Below are 13,568 nucleotides of genomic sequence, written 5' to 3' on the forward strand. Positions count from 1 at the left end.
GAGCCCACCTCCCCACCCATCCCCGCCACGGCGACCTCCCTCCCACAGCCTCGCCGACGCCAGGAGCATCAGCATCCCCCCTTGCCGTGAAGAGAAAAGAGAAAAAATCCTCCTGCTAAAAGTGTCATCATGGGAAGGGGACGGAGGAAGGGATCCCTGGGGACCCAGGGGAGGGAGAAGGGTTTTAAAAGACACCGGTTCCCGCCGTGGAGGAAGAGGCAAGCATGGAGAAGCACTGCAAAAACCCCTGCCGTGGTCTCGCCCAGTGGTTATTTTCACCCTCGCCAAGCCCTACCTTGAAGAGCCGCAGGATGTTGGCCACCATGATGGAGACGGAGCTGCCCGAGGCGCCGATGACGCCCACCACCCGCTCCGGCTTGGTGATGATGGGGGGGCCGCCGTTGACGCAGCGCACCTCGGTGCTGTCCTTCTCGATGAGGGCTTGCACGAAGGTCAGCGACTGCTCCAGGGCGTGCGTGTCCCGCGAGCACGTGTCCAGGATGCGGGCGCCCAGGGTGATGTTGGGGAGCAGGTCGGGGTCGTTGTTGATGCGGTCCAGGGCGAAGAGCATGGCCTCCAGGCGATGGATGCCCTTCTCCTTCTTCAGCTCCCCGCAGGCTTTGCCCTCCGCGCCCCGGCCGTGCACGGGGAAAAGCCCTCCGAGCGTGATGTCCCCGTCGATGCGGATGGAGTTCATGTGCGGGTAGCCCTGGCCCTTGGGCTTGGCGGCACCCCCGGGCGCCCACCCCCAGCTCCAGGCACTCAGGAGGAGGCAGAAGGAGAGACGCTCCATGCAAAAATAACCCCCGCTCATCGCCGAAGCCGTGCTGGGGCAGAGCTCGCGGCCCGAAACCCGGCGGCGGTCAGGGAGGGAGACCGGCGCGGGCGGGCGGCATGGCTCCCGGTGGGCTCCCGCTCGCGGTGCCGTCAGCGGCTCCCGTCGACGATGCCGGCCCCCGGGGAGCAGCGGGCGGCCGGGCTGCAGGAAAGCGCCGGGGTCGGCATGGCTACGCCGGGGAGAAGAGGCGGCGGCGGAGACGCGAGCCCAAGCGAAGCTTTGGGTCCTTCGTCCAGAGCCCTTGGCGGGGAGGGGGGGGGACAGAGGGAGGGAGAGAGAGAGAAAATTAAGCAGGAGCACGAAGAGGACATCAGCTGTTCTGAGCTTTCCAGCAGAAATTAGCACTGGGGGCTACTGAAAAAAAAAAAAAAAAAAAAAAAAAAGATTTGGGATTCACTTGATCTTTAACTCACTCCAGCAGCTTGGCTCAGCCCAAACTGTGTCCGAGCGGAGAGGCTGGGGCCAGGGCCCCCCATCCCGCTCTGCCCTAAGGAGCGGGACCAGTTTGGCAGCTGGCTTGGGGCTGGAGGGAGGCCCCGGGACCCTCCCCATCCTGCCCCCTCTTTGGGGACCCGCTGGGGCATGACAGACCCCAAGACGGTGCTCGGAGGGGGCAAACCCTGCGTCCATCCACAGCGCTGGCTCCCGCCTGCCCTTGAGCATCCCTCCGGCCCCAGGGCATGGATGGGCACGGGACCCAGGCGCCTTAACACTGAGCTAGATCCGACGGCCCCGCAAACCGAGCCGGCTGGGAGCTGATCCACGTCCTGAGCGAGAGCCGGCGCGGCTAGGCGCTGCCGAAACCCGGCCTTATGGATCTGAGTCGCTACCCTGAGCATCGCTGCCCCCGCCGCTCTTCCTCTGGGCCGCCGATTTCTGAACCGGCGGCTGCTTCCTTGCAAGCATCCATTATCGACAGCTTCCAGCAGCAAATATCGACAGCACCGAGGGCTCGCCCGCGCCGCAGGGGGGGAGTTTGGCTTTCTGGTTGCCCCAGGCAAGCAACCTGAGGGGCTGCTCAAATTAAAAGCGGCGAGGACGGACCGTCAGCCGTGTGGCCCAGCGATGCCCACGGGCTGCGCCAAGCACACGCGCTGCATCCCGACCCGCATCCCAGCATCTCCCCGAGGGCCGCGGGGCACCGGCAGCCCCAGCACCAAGCGTGGTCCGTGGGGAACGTTTGGGCGTCGGCAGCCCCGGCACCAAGCGTGGTCCGTGGGGAACGTTTGTGCATCGCGGAGAAGCAGCAATCCAAGAGCAGCCCTGCCCTGCGGTGCGGCGGGGAGGCACCCTTGGGTTCCAGTTAACCATGGAACAGCGCTGGGGCTGGCAGAGAGGGCTCAGCCCATCGCAGCCCCTCCGTCCCAGCCCCACACCCTCGCGGGAGCCTCCTGCTCACAGCCTGGGGGGAGCCTGGGGGGGTCCCACCTCTCACCATCCTCCTGCAAGCCTCCCGTGCCCTCCCTTTCCTCTTTTGCCTTCACCACAGAGCCCCACAAGCAGGCACAGGGTGCTGCCACAGCCTTTCATCCCCCTCCCCGTGCCCCAGAGCTGCCCCCACCCAAGCAGCATGGCTCCCTGCCTCAGTTTCCCCTCTGGGGGAAGGTTCTCCCCCGCAGCCCATCCCTGTCTCCAAGCAGCCGCTGATGGATGCCGCAAGGGCAGCGCATGATTAATTCAAGACACCGAAAAGCAGAGGAGACCCGAGCAGGCAAATGCATTCCCCAAGCAGGACGGGCTGCAAGAGCGAGACCGAAAAAACAGCTTAAATTAATTCCAGCTCAAGAGTAGAGCCCGCTACCTGAGCCCGCGCCGGCCGGGCCGGATCCTCAGCCGGCCCCGAGGGGTGCTGCCCGCCGGATCGGGCTGCACCGAGCCCCTTTACACCACAGAGGAGGTTCCCAACTCCGCAGCCGCCCCAGCCGGGAGGGCCCTTGCCTCAACTCACCTCCATGAATTATGCACATCCCTGCTCCTTGGAGCCGCTTGAAGGCCCCGTCTCCAAAGCGTTTCTGACAGCCGGGGCTTTTAAGCAACCAAAATTACCCAGCACCGAGCTCTTTCCTTCAAAAAGCAGGAGCTTGGGAGTGCTGCGGTGCGACACCAGCCTGCCCCGCCATCGGAGAGCCCCCGCCAGTGCGGTCCCGCTCGGATGGGGATGGAGGACAGGGATCAACCCTTCGCGTGGTCTCGGCTCCTTTGCAAGAACCGTCGCCTGCGTCGGGAGCGGAGCAGGGGGAAGCCGGACAGGCTCTGCCCGTGGCAAGGAGGAGGACGATGGGGAGCCCCAGAGATGCTCCAACACCACAGCCCCACGCCAGCAGAAATCAGGTCATTCCTTGCATCCTACCCCGCGAGCCATGACATTTCTGCCGGTCGGAGAAGGTGCGATGGGTCACCATGTGGACCGCTCCCAGGAAAACCCTCCGAGCCCACAGCAGCTCCCGCCGAGCCGGCAGTGCCCCCGGAGCCCACAGCCTCTCCCTTTCTTCTTTTAAGCTTTTTCCTCTCTGTTCTCTCCCCTTTGTGCCTCCTTTGATCATATAATCTGAACGAACGGAAGGTAAAAATATCACGGCAGCAAGAAGAAAGCAGAAATAGCGGGGAGGGGGGTGGGGAACTGGTTTAAATCCCTCGCTGAATCATTAGGGGACATGCAGCCTGAATTACCCGATGAGCCTGTGCCACAAACAGCCCGAGCGCTCCTCGGGAAGGGGCAGGAGACGAGCATCTCCTTCCCACCATCACTCTCCACCTGCCTCCAGCATCCCCACGGCCGCACGCAAGCCGCTGCTCCCCACCCAGCCCAAATCCTGGTCCCACCCGCGCCGGGGATGTGCCCGGCGGGGGTGGGCAGCGCGTGGGGCTGGGCGAGCGGGCAGGAGCCCAGGCTGCAAAGCTCAGGGGTAAGAAGGAGGGAAACCCAGCCTTCCTCTCAGGCGTGGGACCAGGCTCTGCAGCCCCAGGCAGCCCAGCTCCTGCACCTCCCCAAAGCAGCCCTTCTCCTCTAATGTGGTCCTGCACATCTGGAGGGGGATGCACATCTGGAGGAGGACGTCTGCCTACGGCAGGTGCTCGTGGAGCGGGGAACAGCCTTAACCACACGCTGTGGGGCAGCGAGGGGATGGAGCCACCCTCCTGCCCCATCTGCACAGCTCTGTGGTCCAGCATTGCCCCCGGGGAAGAAATATTTGCAGATTCGGAAGAAGTCAGGTGTAGGTCACACACACCCAAGGGTGGTAATAAATGGAGTGGGATAAATGCCTGGTGTGGCATTTATCACAGCGGCAAAGGAAGGAGCAACGCTGCTTCCTCCCACTTCCCACAAGCGCATCGCCGGTGAGGAAGGAGCCTTCCCACCACCCTCATCCCAGCCGTGCCACAGCCGGCTCCTCCATCGGGAAAGCGGTGCCAGGACGAGTCAAACCAAAAGGATCTCCAAATTCTGGGCACAAGTCGCCGCCTGGCCTGAGCCAGGCTGATCTCACGAGGGCCAGGAGCTGCGGGTGCTGGGGCTGCTGCCGCCTCGTGCCTGGGAGAGCCACGGGGGCCATGGGCAACGTTCAGCTCCTGCTGTGCCCCTGCCCTGTGGGTCCCCAGCACCCCAGAATACGGGGCTAGTCCTGCACGGTGGCATCCCGCTCCCATCTAGTGGTGGCCGTGCCACCGAGCCAGCGGCCAGCACCATCCTCGCCATCCCCGAAGGCCCTTGGGTGGGACAGGGCAAGGGCTCAGCTGTGGAGGACAAATTAAACGCTGATTAAAAAAATCCTCCCGCCCTGCACAGAGCTCCTGCTGCAAACCCATCTCCAGTGCCCGGAGAGGGACCGTGTCCCGGAGACAGGGACTCACCAGCCTGGGTTTCCCCTCTGCAGCTCCTTCCCACAGCTCCTTCCACGCATCCCCGCGAGCATCGCATTGGCCACGGCCACACCAGCGAGACACAATCCAGACTCGCCGCATCCCACGGAGCCCAGAGATGCTTGCAGGTGCTGGGATGCATCCCCCAGCTGCGTCACCATCGGACACACGGCCCCGGAGTCGAGCAGCCCGTCCCGCCGTGGGGTTCCACGCCCCAGAGCTTCGGAGCCAAGGCAAGCGCTCGCCGTCGCTCCCTGGGGCTGGTGCATCTCCAGGAGAGGCAGCTGGAGCACCCCCCCTCACGCACCGCCTGGGTTTTGTTCGCAAAATTTCTCTTTCTGCCGCAGCCCCAGGCACAAAGAGCCCAGAGGAACCCCCAAGCCAAAGGACGGACCCCCACAGCCCTGCTCCCGGGGCCAGACCAGACCTAGCCTATCATCACGACTGCTCGGCACAGGGGGGCTCTTTGCCGGAGCCCTGCAGACCTGCCCCTCGCCACAGGGATTTTGCAGCAAGGAAAAAGCTCCTTCAAGGTGGGAAATAAATAAATAAGGAAGGAAACGGCCCATTTCTCTCCCTCGCTCCGCTCCCTGCAGGACTCCCAGTCAAAACCAAGTCATTTTCCTGCCATTAGCTCGGTGGAGGCCATGCCGCCGCAGGCAGGCGAGCTCACGTCTGGTGTGCCATCAACCCCAGCGCCGGTTAAGCGCTAATCACCGCGGCTTTATCGCCGCCGGCCGAGAGGCGAGTTATCCGCCGGATCCCAGCCAGGGCTTACGGCAGGGCGGCACGAGCATCCCACCCCGCTCCGAGCAGACCCCGCTCCCACGCACTGCAGAGGACCTGGGTCCTTCGGCCGGGCAGGATCTGGTGCCTCCCAGTTCAGAACCGAGGCACTCACCGGTTTCATGCTGAGCCCTCCCATTGCATCGGGGCTTGTTAAACCAGGCTGAGCCGGGGACGCACTCCAGGAGACGCAGGAATCAGCATCCAAGAGGCTGCGACCAGCGCTCACCTGCGCAACCCCATCCCTGGCTGCCAGTTTGCCCATCACCCACCACCGAGGGGCCCTTCCCAGCCCAGCCCTGGCACTGGGAAGGCTGTGCCGGCTTCTACCACGCTGGCTGCCGCAAGCTCACTGGCATCTTTTTGAAAATCAAGGCCAATTCCTTCCCCACCTGCTATTCCTTTGGTACGCAGCGCATTACTCCAATTAACGTACGCCCGCTCTTCCCGGCTCGCGAGCGATTACAGGGAACTTCGCTTTGGCTCCTGTTTTCTTTTCAATTGCAAAAGCTCCCTCAAGTCCAGCAGAATTTAGACACGGAAGCAAGGACGCCAGGTTAAGTTCTCTCTCGACAGGCAAAACCTTAAGTATTCAGGTCGAGTACCCCGGCGCTCGCTCAGAGGAAGAGCGAGGCCGCGGCTCAGCAGGCAGCAGCGGGCGGAGACCCCAGATTCTACCACCGAAACCCACCCGACGCAGCTTGCCCCCGGCGATCCCTCGACAGACACGCGAACCGATCTCGCAACGCTTGCGTGATGCCAAGCCCATCACCAGGGGTGCCCACCCAACCTCTCTGCGACCAAGCCAGTGCCTGGCCCGGAGCCCCGTGGGGGGAAGAACCGGGTACCACCGCCCTTCCTCCTGCCCCAGAACATCCCCAAAGGATGCTGAAGTCTGAAGAAAAAGCCGCAGATTCACTGGGTGCAGATCAGACCCAGGGAATTTTTTTTTTTTTTTTTTTTTTTTTTTTATATCTATATCTCCTTAACTGCAGGCAAGCTCTCTCCTTCCCCCTCCCTCCCTGCCGCCCAGCAGGCCAGGGCTAATCCCTCGCTTTGAAGGATGGGATGGCGCGGCGAGGGGACGGCAAGCAGGATCCGGCCATGGAGCAAGCGGAGATGGCAGGGGCTCACCTTGCGGGAGGCGGCGCGGGGTCTCTGCCAGCAGCCGACGAGCAGAGCTCCAGCCGGGAGAGGCCGAAGGGAGGGAAGGAGCCAGCGGCTCATCCCCGCTCCCGCCACGTGCGGCAAAATCCCGCAATTAATTTTTGATCGCCTTCCATAAACTGGGACGGCGCTGGCTCGGAGCAAGAGCAGGGCCTGACTGCTGGTTCCCAGCGGTGCCCGCGGCACTGCCCGGCGTTCCTGCTCCCCATCACGCCTATGCCCCAAGACCCCGCTCTGGCAGCGCCATCCCCTGCCCCTACCCCGCCTGGAAAAACCCCAGTGGGGGCAGAGACCCCCCTCCTGAGCCAGGCTTTGTGAGGGGCCATCCACAGCACAGGGGCAGGAGGAACCGGACCGCTCCGCAGAGGAAATCTCTCCATCAGACTCCAAGTCCGAGAGGAAGAGACGGCGCCCGCAGCGGGCGCGAAGCCGGGGAGGGCGGCGGGAGCAGGTTCGCTAGCGGTATAATTAGGACCTGCCACATCTCCAAGCCGTCGCCTTGCTGGGAAGAGCTGGAAGGGGGTGGCTGAGCTGACAAATCCATCCTCCTCCTGCCTGATGCCAAAGTTGAGGCACGTGACAGCCTTTTTTGGGGAGCCGGCAGGCTCCTCCGCAGGGTAATGCTGGTCCCCAGGATGCGGGGCCAGACCACGCTTCAGTTCCCGCTGTTAACAAAATCCCCTTGAAGCCCCCCGACACCCTGGCGTGCAGCTCAGCACCACCAGTGCCTGCTGCCCTCCCCAAAACCAGCTTGCCTGTGCCCCCCCATCATCCTGGGGTGGCTGGAGCCCGCTGCTGCCCACAGGGACCCTCTACCCTCGCAAAGACGGAACATCCACCCTGGCAAAAGCAGCCAGGGTCTCTGCGCATCCCACCGGACCGCGGCTCTTGGCACAGAGGCAGCAGGTCGCAGGGAGAAGGGTCTCCCCCCCAGCCAGAGCCTTGCCCAGCACAAACCCCCCGCATCCCCCACCCGCTGCCCTGGTGCGGATAAATCCCTGCTTACAGGGAGCCAAGGAAATGAGATTTTTTTTTTTTTTTTCTTCCTTTTGACACTTCTCTTGGCATTTTCCCGAGCTCCTCACTGCATTCAACAGATCGGCTCCGTTCCCTCCCTCCCCAGGCCCTGCCTTGGGCCAGCGGCCAACATCACCGAGCTCCTCCGGTCACCCCAGCCCCACTTCGCGCCATCCCTCCCGTCAAGCCCTGAGCCACAGGTCACCCGGCGGCGGCGATGGCAGTGACTCACTCCGCAGCCTCTCCGTCGCAGCCGCCGCTGAAGGCAGCGGGCATCCCCTCCAAAGCCGAAGCGGAAAAATAACCTGGCTGGCTGAGCACGGCAAACTCATCACACCGAGAGGAGGAGGAGGGCGGCGGGGCTGCACCCAGGCAGGTGGTGGGAGAGTTCTCTGTTTTTTTCCCACGGCTGCCAACTTCCCCAGCAGCTCCCGAAGCCACGCAGATCCGCTCTCCCAAAAAGCACCGAGGAGCGGGAGAACGCTTCGGAGAGGAAAACAAACCCGGGAGTGTGGGTCTGCACGGAGAGCGGGGCTCCCTGCCCCGAACCGGGGATGCCCCTGCGGCTCTGGGGAAGGGTCCTGCCCCCACCCAAACCCCTCCAGGCTCCGAGGGGCAGCCCCTTCCCCACTGACCAGGGCAAGGTACCGGCTGCCTCTGCCCCTGCCCTGCAGCGGGTTCTGCGGGCCCTGGCCGCTGCGGCGAGGTGGGCAACCACTCAAAGCCAAGGGCAACCGTTCGCCTGCGGTTTGGCCGCAGCCACCAGACTGGTGCCCCCAACCCCTTCGAGCCCCCTCACCATGCCAGACGAGCCCCCCTTTTCCCCCCTCCAGCTCCCATCCCAGAGCCCACACCGCGGCCGTGGGCACCTCTGGGGACAAAGGTGGTGAGCTTGGGGGGCTGGGGCAAGGGGTGTCCCCCCCTCGTGCCCCCCAACACCACGGTGGGATGCAGCCCCACAATTATGAATAATGCAATGGGGTGGGGGGGTGGATAATGCAATAGAGGTGGGGGGCAGCCGGGGTTCGGGGGGGGGGTCCCCACTGCAGCCCCCGCTGTCGCAGCCGCCCCCCCCCAAAAAAAAAAAAAAAGGAAAAAAATAAGAAGGAAAGGCGGAAAATTTACTGGAGCGTTGCGGTAGGTGCGCGGGGTAGGGGGAGCAGCGGGGCTGCAGAGAGGAGAAGGGGGGGCTCCTCCGAGAACATTTGGGGGGGACTGGGGATGCTCCGCGCCCCCCACCCCAGCCCCGCACCGCCCCGCACTTACCCGCGGGCAGCGCTAAGTTGGCGGCTCCGCGATCCGGTCCCGATCCGGCCCCGGTGGGGCTCGGGTACCCCGGGGGGGCCCTGCGGCATTCGGCGGGGACAGCCCGCGGACCCCCCCCCACCCTAGCCCACCCCACCCCCCAAAAGCCCCGGCCCCGGGGAGCCCAAGCAACCGCAGCCGGGCGGGACCCGCCGAGCTCCGCAGCCGCGGCGAGGAGGAGGAGGAGGAGGAGGAGGGGAAGGAGGAGGAGGAAGAGGAGGAGGGCCGGGGAAGTTTTGCATGAAGAGGCACTGGGAAGCCCGCTGCCCGCTTTGCCAGCCTTTTAAAGCAGCAGAACGCGGCGCGGGGACCCCCCCCGCACCCACCCCCGGTGAAGAAGGCGGCGGGGGAGGGCGGGGAGCGGCTGCAGCCCCGCAAGCCCCCTCCGCCGGGCGCGAGGGGCTGCAAAAGGACGGAGGGGGACGGATCTGGCCCCTCTCATGCCCCGCTGCCCCCAGCACCTCTCCCCTCCTGGTCCTCAGCATCCGGATGTATTTCCCTGGTTCTTGTCCTGCAGCCGGCATCGCGCCCACCAGCGCAGCAGCCGGACCCACTGGTGTCCAGGCCCCCACACCCCACGATGCTGAAGAGCTTCCCACTGGCCACGTCCTCAAATCTCAGCGTTTGCAGAAGCGGAGGCCCACGGGTGCAAACGCACTGGCCTTCGCCGAGCCCTGCGAGGAAGACGATGCGTGGCAGGGGGCACAGCAAGGGTCCCCCCGCACCAGGCTGCTGCAAGGCTCTGGCCCCCGCTGCGTTCATCAACAGCCATCCCCAAATTTCCCCTTCCCCACGGCGGGAGCAGCTCTCACCAGAGCCACATCGCCCCGAACCATCACCCTTCTCTTCAGCCCCCCGTAAAACGACACCAATTCCACTCGGTACGCGTGTGCCCACGGAGCGCGGCTCGCACGTCGCCTCCTGCCACTATCCAACCCACCGAGCCCGGTGTGGTGTCGATCCATTAATCCAGAGAAAACGTAGCCCCCTAGTAATGGCCGTTGACACCTTAACTGCTCCGATCCATCACGGTAATGACTGTGAGATAATCGCTCACCCGAGCATTTCAGGAGCACGCTGGGGCTGCGGGGAGCACCCAGCCAGTACCGGGACCCCGACAGTGGGGCTCTGGCCGTGGGGAGGGCTCTCCACGACTCCACCTGCCCCTCCGAGCACCAAAAAGCAAAGCACGGCCCTTCCGACACAAATTTCCAGCCTCATCTTCCCTAAGGGAATAGCGAAACACCAGCCCCGGCGCAGGGTCACGCCGGGTCCCGGGCAGGGAGGGTGCTGCTGCGAAGGCGATGGCAGCCCTGGTGCCCAGATCCTGTTTAGGAGGCTGGAAATGAGCTGTTTTTTCCAGAAATGCCTGGCTCCAGCGCAGCAGCAGGCCTTCGAAGGAGCTGCGTTGCTCTCCAGAGAGATGCGCTCGCCTGAAAACCTGGCCGGCCGCCCTCCTGCCATTAAAATAAGTGGCGGTATTCCCGTGGATTCAGATGCTCACGGGATCTTGGGGAACAGCCCCATCCAGTCCCCTCCGTGTGTGCACCGTTCACCCCTCATCCACCCCGGCACCAATGCCCCTTTCCCAGGAATTCAAGACCAAGGACCCCTGCACTGGGGCTGGTGGGGAGGGGACACAAGGAGGGGTAACGGGGACAGCCCAGCTCTCAGCCGCGCTTCGCCTCACTGGGAATGACCTCCTGTCCCAGTTCAGATGGAGAAACTCTGATTTTCCAGCCCAGCTGGCCAGGCGAGGACTCACCCAAGCCCTTCTGTACGGGACGGGGTCTGCACATCGAGGAGCTGCCTCGTCCCCACCCTGGGCAGCAGCTGAAACACTGCGATGGGGTTGGGAGAGCCCCCCAGCACCCCACCAAGGACCCACGCATGGCATCACCTGGTTGCCAAAGGCCGCTCTCGGAGGCACCCTGACGTCAAGCTCTCTGCTCCCGGGGGATTTCTATGACACGTGCTCTGCTTTCCAGGAGAAACAAGGGCACCTCACTCACAGCCCGGGGTCTCGCAGCACCAGGGCAGGGCTGTGCCCCCGTGCGCAAGGACACCGGGCCAGCCTGCTCCGCTTTGCCCAAAATCCCAAGGAATTGCTGGGGAAGGTGTCTGAGGTAAATCATGCAGAAGTTTGGGCTGAAGCATCACTTGGATTGCTCTGGCAACCCGCTCCTCCAGCTCTGATAGAAAATCATCATCAAAAACCATCACCCAGCCCTGGGGAAAAGGGGTTTTGGGGGATGCTCGTGGTGCCACGGCCGCAGCCGGCAGCATCTTGCCTCCCTTCTCCCAGCCTCATGGACCACACATCTCCCCGCCGTCAGCCAGAAGCCAAAAATATCATCAGGACTCATGCCACCACCAAGAACACCAAAACACAATGAATTAACATCTGGAAACTGGCCGGGAAAGACCACGCCACGGGGGCTGAAGGGGTCGGATGGAGATGCCCCAGCGATACTGGGAAAGCACCCCGCGCACAGGGTTACCCCAGGAGCCGTTTAGGAAATCCCACAAAGGTCACTCCTCCTCAGCGCAGGGGTCAAAAGATGATTAAATACTCCAAGATGGGTCGATACCGTCAGCAAATGGATGTGGTGCCGTCCTCCGCGGGATCGATACGGCTCCATCGGGCTCCAAACAGGAGGAGCTGAACAAGTCGCTGCCTCTCCCGTTCTGGAGGCAGGGTTGGAGGGGTACTTCCCAAGCCGATTCCCAGCTCCATATCCACATCCATCCAGGGACTGCGGGGTGCTCCGGCATCTCCAGGGCCACCAGCAGCCTTTCCCCAAACCTTGGGGGCTTGCAGACCCCCGTCCAGCCGCAAAGGTCACCACATCCACTGCTAAAGCCACCAAGCACCACCAGGAAGATATGCTGCTTGCAATTTTTTTTTTTTTTTAAATATAGGAAAACCTGAAACCACATCTTATGGACTGGACTTTCCGGCTCAGCTCTGCAAAAGGGCTTTGAATAATTTATGGCCAAGCCATCACCTCCTCCTTCCTCTTCACAGGTCACTCATGTTAGGGAGATGAAGGCTCAGGAATCACCGAGCGCGGCTTTTTATCTGCGGGTTGCGTTGCCAGCGCCTGCAATTGCCTCGGGTGTGGGTTCAATTCCCTTCTGGATAGAAGGGTGGGGAAAATAAATCTTTAATTCAAAGTGAAATATTAATAGAACTGTAATTAGCTGTAATATCTACACAATTAAAAAAAGCAGAAGGCCCGGCAAGAGCTATTTTCGTGTGTATTTAAAGAAAAATAAGTTTGCAGGGTGAGTGAGGGGGGAGCTGGGGATGTTTTTCTGGCGTCCCACTTGTCTGGAGGAGAAACACGGCTGGGAAGAGGCGCAGAGAAAGGACTCGGGCTCCGGCAGGTCAAGGGCTCCTGGCTGGCTCCGGTGACACAGGAGGCAGCAAAAAGGCCAGTTTGTTAGAAAAAAAAAAAAAAAAGAGAGGAGGAGAAGGGTTTAAGAGGGAAAAAGAAAGAAAGAAGAACATGTCAACACTTTTGTCCTGCTCCCTGCGGGGTTTTTTTGCAGCAAAGGGAAAGTTTTTCACTGACGTCAGGCAGAGAAGAGCCTCAGCAGGAGGATGGGGAAGGGGAAAAGTCTCTGTTGGGATCTCACAGGGCGTTTCAGGCTGGGTATGGAGCGGGGTGACCCAGGTTCAGCCCCTCCAGAAATGGCGTGAGCCGCTTGCCAAAAAGCCACGGAGCTCCCCCGCGCTGGGCAGTTAGAGCCAGAGCCGGGAATTCTTGAAGGAACGAGCAGAATTGCAAAACAAAACTAAGCAAGAAAATTTGGCTTGTCCCCCAAAAAATACCTAAATAACAGGCCAAAGGGGAAAAAATAAAAAGAAAATAAATCAGCCTTGGATTTCCTTCCACGAGAAAGAGACTCCTGCACACAAAGAGCAGACGAATACGGGTAACGGATACGGATATTTCCGAGAGCAAAACCAGTCCTGACTGCGCCGTTACTGGATCAACACTCACACGTCGCAGCCGTGTCCCTCGCCGAGTGAGGATAATGGGATGCCGATGTCAGATCACTGATTTAAATACATATAAAACTCATTATACGCTTCACGACTAACGAGATTTCGAGGGAAAGAGTTACGTTGTAATGAAATGGGAGGGGGGGTGCGGAAAAGCCCATCGGGGCTAGCAGGGAGGAATTAGCAATGAAGGAGGGATAATTCAGCTGCAGGGTGTACGCGACGACTCCTCCTCCTCTGAGGAAGGCTGCTGTGGCCCTGCCAGCTCCCTCAGTTGCCGCTTCCCCACGCCGGGGGCCACTAAGCCCCCGCCAGCAGTTTTCCTGCAGCTGGGGGTCCTGTCTGCGTCCCACCCGGCTGACGCGGGATTGCCAGCCCGTTTGGGGTCGAGCAGCCAGATTTGTCTCTCAGAGGCCATCAAGGGGGGAATTTTCCTTGGGCTTGTGGGCTTTTCCCCCAAAAAAAATCCCCACTGGAGGGGACGGAATGAGCGCTGAGCATCCAGCCCCAGTCCCCTGCAACGGCCGATGGGGCACAGCTGCTTCCCGGCAATACCCTTCCCCAGCCAAACCCCCCCAGCTG

General features: G+C 62.2%; 1 protein-coding gene across 1 annotated transcript in view; it reads right to left on the minus strand.

Moving 5' to 3' along the window:
* GRM4 (glutamate metabotropic receptor 4) overlaps positions 1 to 9,038 on the minus strand; it is a 45,760-nt gene extending 36,722 nt beyond the window's left edge. Inside the window, exons 1-2 of the mRNA XM_086765666.1 lie at positions 8,936 to 9,038; positions 296 to 1,078 (exon numbers count right to left, since the gene is read on the minus strand). Coding sequence (XP_086621792.1) covers positions 296 to 814 — 519 coding nt within the window. The 5' untranslated portion in view covers positions 815 to 1,078; positions 8,936 to 9,038. The remainder of the gene's footprint in view (positions 1 to 295; positions 1,079 to 8,935) is intronic.
* Positions 9,039 to 13,568: the final 4,530 nt, after the last annotated feature.

This window comes from Chlamydotis macqueenii, chromosome 23 (genome assembly GCF_036417535.1).
Source record: "Chlamydotis macqueenii isolate bChlMac1 chromosome 23, bChlMac1.mat, whole genome shotgun sequence".
Classification (NCBI taxonomy): Eukaryota; Metazoa; Chordata; class Aves; order Otidiformes; family Otididae; genus Chlamydotis; species Chlamydotis macqueenii.